Source organism: Rosa rugosa, chromosome 3, assembly GCF_958449725.1.
Source record: "Rosa rugosa chromosome 3, drRosRugo1.1, whole genome shotgun sequence".
Taxonomy (NCBI): domain Eukaryota; kingdom Viridiplantae; phylum Streptophyta; class Magnoliopsida; order Rosales; family Rosaceae; genus Rosa; species Rosa rugosa.
This window is the reverse complement of record NC_084822.1, coordinates 6,434,778-6,445,606: the sequence shown is the minus strand read 5'-3', so window position 1 is coordinate 6,445,606 and position 10,829 is coordinate 6,434,778. Positions and strand designations below refer to the sequence as shown.

General features: G+C 40.8%; 1 protein-coding gene across 1 annotated transcript; it reads right to left on the bottom strand.

Annotated features, from left to right (window-relative positions):
* Positions 1 to 7,606: 7,606 nt before the first annotated feature.
* LOC133737096 (uncharacterized) lies at positions 7,607 to 10,101 on the bottom strand. The gene is made up of 4 exons (XM_062164718.1): positions 9,936 to 10,101; positions 9,223 to 9,779; positions 7,873 to 7,947; positions 7,607 to 7,759 (listed from the first exon to the last, which is right to left on the bottom strand). Exons 1-4 carry the CDS (start codon positions 10,099 to 10,101, stop codon positions 7,607 to 7,609), a joined length of 951 nt encoding a protein of 316 aa, XP_062020702.1.
* Positions 10,102 to 10,829: the final 728 nt, after the last annotated feature.

Here is a 10,829-nt window from a genome sequence, read left to right as displayed (position 1 = left end):
AAGAGCCTTTATGCTCACTCATGGAATAAAAAGTGTAAAGCTAATATATACTCATTCTATATTTCTATTATAGCCAAAGTAACTTTTTGCCTTAAGAGCATCTTTAGCAGACTCTCTATTTTGGCTCATTAGCTATTTTGGAGAGCATGTTTAGCTTTTTATCTATTTTAGCAGCTGCACCAGACTCCTAAGTAGCTCTCTATTATAACTTTTAGCTATCTCGCTCCTAAATATAGAGAGCGGGATATAGCCAAAGTAACTTTTAGCTATCTCGCTCCTAAAAAGTGTAAAGCTAATATATACTCATTCTATATTTCTATTATAGCCAAAGTAACTTTTACTCTCTATAATTTAAAACATTTTTTTAAAGTTATTTTATGTAATTTATAAATACATTTAAACTATTTAATCTTCAATTAAAAAAATAATATAAATTCAAAACTAGCTAAAATAGAGAGCATTGATGCCGACGTAATTCTAAAGTGGCTAGCTAAAATAACTTATTAGCTACTACTTAAAAATGGCTAGCATTGCTAAAGATGCTCTAATGAGTACTATGACAAGACTAATTGAAAAAATAAAATTGGAATCATATTCATAATATTGCAATATATTTTAACTTTCACGAAGTTATGAATCTAGAGCTCTTATTGAACTTATATGAAATTGATATTTATGGCTAAGTATGCCATACTTAAATTTCAATGCTCGAAATATTGTACAAATGTAAATGTGTCAATTGTTGTTCCTTTATATTGTTATTCTTTGCTAATATCTTTATCTATAATATCATAGATTTATTGGTATTACCCTAACCTTTGCAGGAATTGAAATTCATCCCTTTATGCAAAAATACACATGGTCTCATCTATGTGATCGACACACCATATCCGATATACATGGTACATGTAGATGAGGTGAAGAAAGAGTTGGAAGCACAAATAAAAAGGTTGGAAGCTTGTTTAGCCACGGAAGAGAGCAACAGGGCAAACTTCAAAGTATGATGAGGTACGTGAAGAGAGAAATGGTCGCCTTGGACAAGGAAGTTGCCGAGGCCATGCATGATCAAAGAGTTGGAAGCACAAATAAAAAGGTTGGAAGCTTGTTTGGCCACGGAAGAGAGCAACAGGGCAAAGATTGATCAGGTTATCGATTCCATCATATTGAGACACAAGTTACCAAAGCGAGAGATGAATTGGTCTCGGACTTGGCACAAGTGTCTTCCATGGAGGGAACGACCCAAACAGCGAACCAGTTAGTAGCTCAAAAACATTCGGACTGAGATAACCTAACGTTTGCATGATGCACTTGGCCTAATTAAGCTATTGTCGTTCTATTTTGGTGGGATAACCAAAAGTGTCTACATGAACTCCATTTACTAATTACCTTGTTTGGGGTTAGTGAAACTCCATTTATGTTGGTATACGTTCCAACTTCCACCTCTATCAAATTTCAATGCATCAAAAATCAGCCTTCGGATTTAAGAAGAGTCACCTCACATGAACAAAAGAAGCTTTTAATATAAGCAGTCAAAGAGTCAAACAGATGGTTGTGCTTGTAATTATTGACAAGCCTGAATATAAGAAGACATTGCTTGCAAACAAAAAGTTTACTTTGTGTTGAAGGAAGTCGACATCATGTGTGCCTCTTCAAACTAGGTTTTAGTCGTAGAGTTGTAATATGAGAAGGTTCTAGATTTCCTAGTTATGTTCGGATTCTATTACCTTTAATGTACTCTGTAACTCCCTATATAAAGGGCTCCTATTATCAATAATACAACACAATTCTCCCTGCAATTCATTTTCACTTAAACACGTTATCAGTATGAGCTTTAACCCTAGCTTAAGAAAAAAGAAACAAAAAAAACCCTAAAACCTAAAACTGGCGCACCGCAGCCCCCTACAGCCTCCCCACCGCGCAACTGCTGCTCCCCGCAGCCCTGCGCCCAGCCCACGCTGCCCCTGCAGCGTCCCTGCTGCCCCTGCAGCCAACGCACACTGCTAGCGTCTACCAGCCCGCTTGCGCGCGCCCCGCGCCTTCTGCTGCACGTCTGCTACGCGCCCTTGCGCTCCTGCCACACACTTCGCGCGCCCGTGCGCCTGCAGCCCTTGCGCAACACCCCGCAGCAGTGCCCCCGCAACACACCAACAACCCAACAGCCTTGTAGCTCCGCAGCTGCGCTCCCGCAACGCACCAGTAGCCCAGCAGCCTCGCAGACCCTCAGCAGCACTCCCGCAACTCACCAGCCACCCAACAGCCTCGCAGCCCCGCAATACTGCTACCTTGCATACACGCTGCCATTGCAGTCCCTACTGCCCCGCGTATCTGACACCGCTGCAAGCTCTGCCCCATCACGCCTGCACCAACACGTGTGTGACTCAAGCCCTAAATCACCAAGTAAGTTTTTAAAGATTAAAGTTCCTGCTTTCTTGTCTTTTGGATTCCTTAATTTGCTGCAGGATTTGTATAATACGAACATGGGTTCGATTATTTAATAAGCGGAATTGTGGAGATTCACGCTAAACGAACTAATAGCGTTCGTAATCAATGAACTAAGAGTGTTCATAATAAACGAACTAAGAGCGTTCGTAATCAATGAACTAAGAGCGTTCATAATATTCGGACTAAGAGCGTCCGCAAGCATCAAATTGTGACCATATTAAACATCAATGTTTCGGTCTAATCCAAATATTCTTGGAAATTGATTTCTTGGTAGCATAGCTCGGAAATCTTATTATTTTTAGTTTTCGTGGAAGTTTATCTCCGAAACTAATTCGTTCATGTTTCACCCTTTTTCAGGATGTCAAACTCGAACATACTCGATATTGTTCCATTGGATTATGCAGGCAAAAGATACCTAATGTGGGCTCAGGATGTTGAGCTCCACCTTATTGCTCGTGACTTATTGCATACAATCCAAGAGCTTTGTTCTGAAGGAACTGCTCCAGACCCTCAAACTGAGATTGACAATTCCAGGGCACTTGCCCTAATTATGCGTCATATGGATAGAGACCTCCAGTATGAGTTCATGAATGAGGATAGCGCCATAAAGCTTTGGCAAGCACTTCGTGACCGTTATGGCAATGTTCGTGACTCCATCCTTCCGAATTTAGAAGCCGAATGGAATGATCGTCGCTTCTCTGACTTTGATACAGTCATACAATTTTATTCGGAAGCTCTTTGCATCACAGGAATGATGCACTTCTGTGGCAAGACGATCACAGAAGAACAATTGATTGAGAAAACCCTCAATATCTTCCCTGTCTATGCTATGAGGTGCTGTGATTTATTTCGGACTATATAAATGCAAGACGGATCACAAGCTTTCAAAAGCTTATTGAAACTATGGAAATTGCTGAAAGGCAAGACAACGAGCTTGTGAGAAGAGAAATTGATAGGCTTCGAGATAGCTATCCAGAGCATCGTCCCATGGCTAGAGAAAGTCGCCATAGACATCATGATCCATATGATCGAAATGCTCATGAAGGTAGTCGCCAAAGGCGACAATCACGCCACCATAGTAGCCGTGACTTTGAGGGACTAAGGGTTGGAAATCATAGAGCCAACGTTGGCCATGGTCATAATCTTCCAACGCCTCAGATCCTAGGGACCATGCACATTGCGCCAATGCGCCTCAATCAAGGGAGAATCCTCTTCATGGTATCTATTTCTGATATGGAACGTCTGATCAATGGGCCTGATTTTGCAATGTACCTAAGAAGGTAGCTGACTCACAGTGATCAAGACATCGAGTTCAAGAAGACTTTAAATCTGGTGATGAAGACAAAATGCCGCAGATTTTTATTTAGAATAGTCTTTTATTTCCAAGAATTATGTAATGGCAGTTATGCCTTAAATCAATAAATGACATTTTGTTTTAACTCTTTCTCACTTGGCTTACCTAATTAAGTATGATGTCTAGGAAAGTAATTGAGATTAGTGGTACTTAAGAGAGCCTCGCTCCACCGACATCTCTTCCTACTTTCCTGGTCATATTTGATTGGAGTCACCGATCGGATTGAGTGACTACAATCTGTCTAAGTTTGATTTTTTTTTGGATTAGACTTTGGTTAAGAAACTTTGATGTAATCATTGGCTATTAATAAAGTGTCGATTCTTTTACTTAATGTCTTGGACATACCTTAATTCGAACTTTATTTGAAAGATATAAGAGCCAATGGTTTTTATGTGAAAACACATTGTGAGAATGGACAAGAGTTCCTTTGCATCACCTCTAATGACTACGGACAAAAACGAGTATCAGAGAAACTTATGTGTCGCTCTAGTGGGTTGTATGCAACCACTATTCGAGTCCTTGAATCCAACTATGTCATGAGAGATGATTTATGGGATTCTGACACATATAGGCTTTGGCATGACCGTTTGAGACACCCAGGTAGTGACATGATGATCCGTGTATTAAAGACTTCACACGGACATCCATTTTTCAGAACAAAAAGAAGTAAGAACCAAGAATTGGTTCGAGGAGCTGCACATGCGCCTCATGGCACCATGATTGTGCAAGACTAGCCACACATGGCCGGCACCACCTACCCCCTTGCGGCCAATACATGGCATTGACGCCATGTATGGAGACTTGGCTCCTCTCTCTACTTCTCAAAGTAAATTGTGACATTCTGGCTCAACCAAAACCTTCATTGGTTGATTATAAGGCCAATCTTTCGTTCTGTAAAGCCTGTTTTATAGGATCAAGACCATCCTATGCAAAGGACACTAAAGAAATAATTCCATTCTTACATAGAATCCAAGGGGATTCTGTGGATCGACTCAACCAACTTGCGGACTGCTTAGATGTTTTATGCAGTTGGTTGATATGCGGACACGCTGGTCACGTGTCGCACTATCGTCCACTCATAATGCTGCTTAAAATGAACTCCTAGCCCAAATCATATGGCTATGGGCTCACTACCCGAATCATCCCGTTCAGTCAATTCGACTTGAAAATGCTAGAGAGTTTACATCGAAAATTTTCGATGACTATTGCATATCATTGGGGATTGATATCAAGTATCATATTCCCATGTACACACCCAATTGGTCTTGCGGAAAAGCCACCATTAAACGACTACGATGGTAGCCCGGACATTGGTAATGCGCACCAATATTTCCACTTGGGTTATGCAATATCGCATGCAGCTATGCTAATTCGTCTACGACTCATAGCAGCCACTCAACTTTTATTTGCGTTACAGCTAGTGACTGGGTTCGAGTCTAATATCTCGTACTTATGCATATTTGAGTGTGCGGTTCATGTGCCAATTGTGCCGCCACAGCGCATCAACATGAGTCATTGCAACGAATGCATATATATATATATATTTGTGTTGGACATGAGTCTCCAACTATAAGTCCGCTATGTAGAACCCTTGACAAGCGATCTCTTTTTTCGCTGGATTTGCGGATTGTCACTTTGATGAGACAGTCTTCCCGTCGTTAGGGGGAGATTAGAACGTCAACGTTCAACAGGAACGACATTAATTGTCATGGTCTGTCCCCACTATGTCTCATCTTGATCCCCTAAAAGTGACGAGATCACATATACCTGCTGCAAACATGTCTGCAAGGATTTATGTCCCCACAGGAGGAGATGGGTACGGCACCACTACCATGGATGGTGGTATGGTGACGCCACAAGGTGGCATAATGGCGTCATAGGCCATGGGTTCCGCTAGAGAGTGTAGGAGACCCATAGGTTCAATGGATTCACAAACGAAGAGGAAGGATTTCGGTTGAATTGGATTCACTAACGAAGATGAAGGATTTCGGGCCTGAGATGCCAACACCTCCTAACATAAAACATGTTGACATTAATAGGTCTTCGTTAGATAGCATGATGAGAAAAAGATATGATAATCTCGCCTTATGGCGTAAGGCTTCTCACAAAACGCCCTGGAATCGACTACGAGAAGACATATTCTCTCGTAATGCATGTCATTGCACTACACTACCTTGTCAGGTAGTTTCCAAATAACTGAACATGCAGCTTACAAATGTGGTCACTACGTATCTCTATGGGCATCTAAATACAGAATATAATGAAGGTTCTTGTGGACTTCATTTACCCAAATCAAGTGGCTCTTGACCGCAGAGCGCGTTTGCAATGAGGGTGAAACGCTCACTAAAGTGACTACTTGATTGGGAATGGATATGATGAACTATGCCCCAGCATTTTCATGACAAGTTCTGGATTTGCAATTGTCACGGTTTATGTTGATAAACATAATTGGACCCCTTGAGAGTTAAGGGAAACCGCTGAACACCTGAAATCCAAGTTTGAGATGAAGGACCTTGGGAGAACACGGTTTTGTCTAGATTTAGAACTTGTATACCGTGTCAATAAATGCTTTGCATTTTGATAAAGTCAAAGATGCACTCCCATGGTCGTCCGTAGTCTTGATCCCAAAAGGGATACGTTTCGTCCCAGGGATGATGATGAAGACGTGTTAATTGGCAGAAGTGTCTTACCTAAGTGCAATAGGCGCATTATTGTACTTAACATAATACAAGACCAGACATCTCATTTGTTATGAACTTGTTGGCTAGATGTAGCCCTGCGCCAACGCAACGCCATTAGACTGGTATAAAGACAATCTTTCGTTACTTAAAATGTACGATAGATATGGGCTTGTTCTATCCCTGCAGAGAGAAAAGAACGACGGAAGAATGAGAACGGATCTCATTAGCCCAAGTGGCACCATCCAAGACGCCGTGATCAGCAAAGCCGCCGGCCACCCATCCTCCTCCCTTACATCAAAACGATGATGATGTCTTAATGGGCTTTGCTGATGCAGGGTATCTCTCTGACCCTCACAAAGGTCCCTCCCAAACGGGTTATGTCTTTACCATGGGAAGCACTGCGATATCTTGGAGGTCTGCAAAGCAGACCCTTGTTGCTACTTCCTCAAATCATGCAGAGATTATTGCTCTACATGAAGCCGTGCAAGAATGCATATGGCTAAGGTCTGTAATTAGACATATTCGAGGAACTTGTGGTTTGAAGTCTACCACAGATGAACCTACATGCATTTATGAAGATAATGCAACTTGTATTGAGCAAATGAAATTAGGTTTCATCAAGGGCGACAACACCAAGCATATATCGCCTAAGTTCTTTTACAATCAGCAACAACAAGCACTTCTAAATATTGAAGTGAATCAAATCCGATCAGAGGATAATGTGGCAGACTTATTTTCTAAGTCGTTACCTAAATCCACCTTCGAGAAAACATGTGAAGAGCATCAGATTAAGAAAGTTATCCGAACTCCCATGATTGTTGCAATCAGGGGGAGATATTGACATCAGGGGGAGGTATGATGTCTACATGTTCAATCTCGAAGAGTGAAGGATGTGTTGTGCTCTTTTTGTCCTTCGACCAGGGTTATTTTTGTCCCACAGGGCTTTTGTTACCTGACAAGGTTTTTAGTGAGGCAACGATCAAAGCGTCATCTCCAAGTTTGAGCAGCACAAGGGGGAGTGTTGAAGGAAGTCGACATCATGTGTGTCTCTTCAAACTAGGTTTTAGTCGTAGAGTTGTAATAGGAAAAGGTTCTAGATTTCCTAGTTATGTTCGGATTTTATTACCTTTCATGTACTCTGTAAGTCCCTATATAAAGGGCTCCTATTATCAATAATACAACACAATTCTCCCTGCAATTCATTTTCACTTAAACACTTGGCAAATTTTTTCACTATCAAACTCTTGGAACTGTCTAAGGTAATTCTCTCTACGCTTTGTTCCTGTAGATTAAAATTTGATATTTTACGCTAGAAATGCTACTCTGTCGGGGCTTATAACTCAATGCTTTGGTTGGTGTAATTCAGACATGGTGCTCTCACATGACTTCACTCACCTCTGATGCCATTGTCTTTCCCAAGCCTGATGCTCCCTGCAAGAGGTTCCCTACTTTTATCAGTTCTCTAACCATCTGATTAATTATATTTCTTTAGACAAAATTGAATTCTCTAAACTTGCCAGTCTTTTTCTTTTTTCTCTTTACTTTCAAATGAGTAACTGGTAGTGGGAAAACCAAGAAGCATAAAAGCTATGTAGTATTGTTGAAAATTGCAACTTTAGGTTCAAAATGCACTTGATGCATGATTTGGGGTGTGACTGTTTTTTCTTGAACTATCCATGTGTGGAAAAGATGAAAAAGACTTGTGATTGAGACACTGAGAGAGCATTTCGGTCTTTGACAAGATTAACTCGATCATGATACTTTGAAAATGCAATTAATTAAAAGTCTTTGAACAATCAGCTGCAATGTGAAAAACAAGAATCGAAAGTTCTATAATACATTCTCTTTAAAATTAGTTGTCTTCACTTGAATGTTTCATTGACAAAGTTGAGTCCTGAATCATATGATGATATGTGTACTTGATTCTAATATGCGGAACAATTTTTATATACTAGATGCCAGCACCGCAATGGGAATTGGTTTTGTTTATACTGTAAGGAAACTCTTTGCAGTGGATGGAACAGGCACATCAGTGAGCATTATGAGCAGACAGATCATTGTCTTGCGATCTACTGCAGGTACACTTGACATATGCTTTATAGATCCACAAATTGAAGCCTCCAATCTTCCAAGCTTTTCACTTTTCTATATCGACTTACTATAAATGTCTTCTGGTTTGGTCACCTTAGTGAAGGAAATCCAATTGTTCGGTGTTACTCCTGCAAGGTAGTTACCGATGTTTATCAAGTGATCCGACGAGTGCAGGTTGCTTCTCAATTTTATCGCTTTATCTATTCTCCAAATTCCAGTGACTCAATTGTTTACATGGTATTTTTAGGATATATACATCCTTACAGAAGCTAGAGAAGCTTGATGCTGTGATGGTTGCTGCACCTTTTTTTTTTTTTTTCATCAGCAACCATGCAGCAGAAATCACCATAACCCAAACCCACCTTTTCATGAAGTCTATCAAGCACCACAAAATTAGCGAATACGGAAATTCGGTAAACCTTGCAGATTGTGAACAAAGGCAGCCGAAGCACAAGGAGGGCAAGAGTCCCACCAATAATGCCCCTCATGATCCACCCCATAGTTAGCTAAGCAGTCAGCCACTTGATTCCCTTCTCGATAAATATGTGAAAAACGTATCTGCATAGAGGAGAGAATGGTACAACAATTGACCCAATCAACAGATAGACGCCAAGGGACTGAGCAATTATTAGTGGCAAGAAAGTGAATTGCTACCGCGGAATCACACTCAATCCAGAGAGAATTCCATCCTTTTCCTGATGCTATTGTAACTGCATGAATAATGGCTTGAAGCTCTGCTTCTAGAGCAATAGCAATACCCATGGAACCAGCAAAACAACCCATAAAATTGCCCAAGTGATCACGAAAAATACCTCCATAGCCTGCAAGCCTTGGCGTCCCACGAGCAGCACCATCAGTATAAACCTTTAATTGAAAAGCAGAAGGAGCAAGCCAATTTACTTCATGAATTTGATGTGTTCTTGAGGCTCTACCACTGATTCCAAGAGCACTAAAAATACAAAGCTCATCTACTGAGTTACGCATAATTCCAAAACCCCAAGAGTCAACCTCTCGAAGTTGCAGCTTGATAGAGTGAATCAAATAATCAACCGTTAAGCGACGCTCATCAAAACGAATAGAATTTCTAGCATTCCAAAGAGAGTAGAAGCCAGCTCCCATCATCCCCCACCAAAGCAATTGCAATTGAGTACCAAAACCATGCTGTAATGGGTAAGAGAAGAAAGCGGATATATCCAAGAAAAGAGTAGTGACTTTAAACAAAGATAAAATTGCGGACCAGACCTTCATAGAGAAAGAGCACTAAAAAAAAAGGTGGTGGGCTGTCTCAACCGATGCATGACAGAGGGAGCACATAGAAGCAAAAGAAAAGCCTCGCTGAAGCAAGAGATCATCTGTTAAAAGCTTACCATGAAGAAACTTCCATAACGTAACAGAGTTGCGAGGGCGAAAACACTGACGCCAAACCCATCTATCCCAAGGAACAATTGCTTGTTTACTCCTCTTCAACTCATAGGCTATAGATAAAGATAAGTTCCCATCAGAAGAATCCAACCACACTAGCCTATCCTCCATGTCTGAATAAGGAAGTCTAATAGCTGAAATTTCTGACCAAAGTGTAGCAAGATCAACATATAAATTAGTAGAGCATTACCAAGAGCCATCTTTGATGAAATCAGAAACTTTGGCACATAATAACTTGCCAAGTTGATGGTCAATACCCAATTTGTCAACAACTGAACCATTAAGCCAATTACCATGCCAAAAATCAATTGAACGACCATTGCCCACTAACCATTTAGAGCTATAGAAAATATCCATAAACAAGGGTCGCATGCCAGGCCAAATAGATGATTTTTTATAGTAAGGACATGGCTGACCTGAATGTGGAAGAAACCGAGCAGAAAAAAAAGCAGCCGCTGGTGTAGACTTAGTTAAGAAATCCCAAAATTTTTTTAGGAGGAAAGCTTTATTAAGAGCCATAATATTACGAACTCCAAGACCACCCTCCTTCAACGGAGCACAACACTTTTTCCAAGACACCGGATGATAGGCTCTAGAAGACACATTGCCGGTCCAAATAAAATTCCTCATCCAATTTCGAACTTGTTGCAATACAGTCCTTGGCCAAGCATAAATTGTGAAACTATGGGAAAGCATACTAACCGGATGGTTGCTGCACCTGATCTCATATCAAAGTCATTTCCTGGGTTCAATAATAATCTAGTGGATTCCAAGCCATTTCATGGTCATGATGTGTTTGCAATGCTAAGGACGGACTTCTGAAAATCTTTGATCAGGGG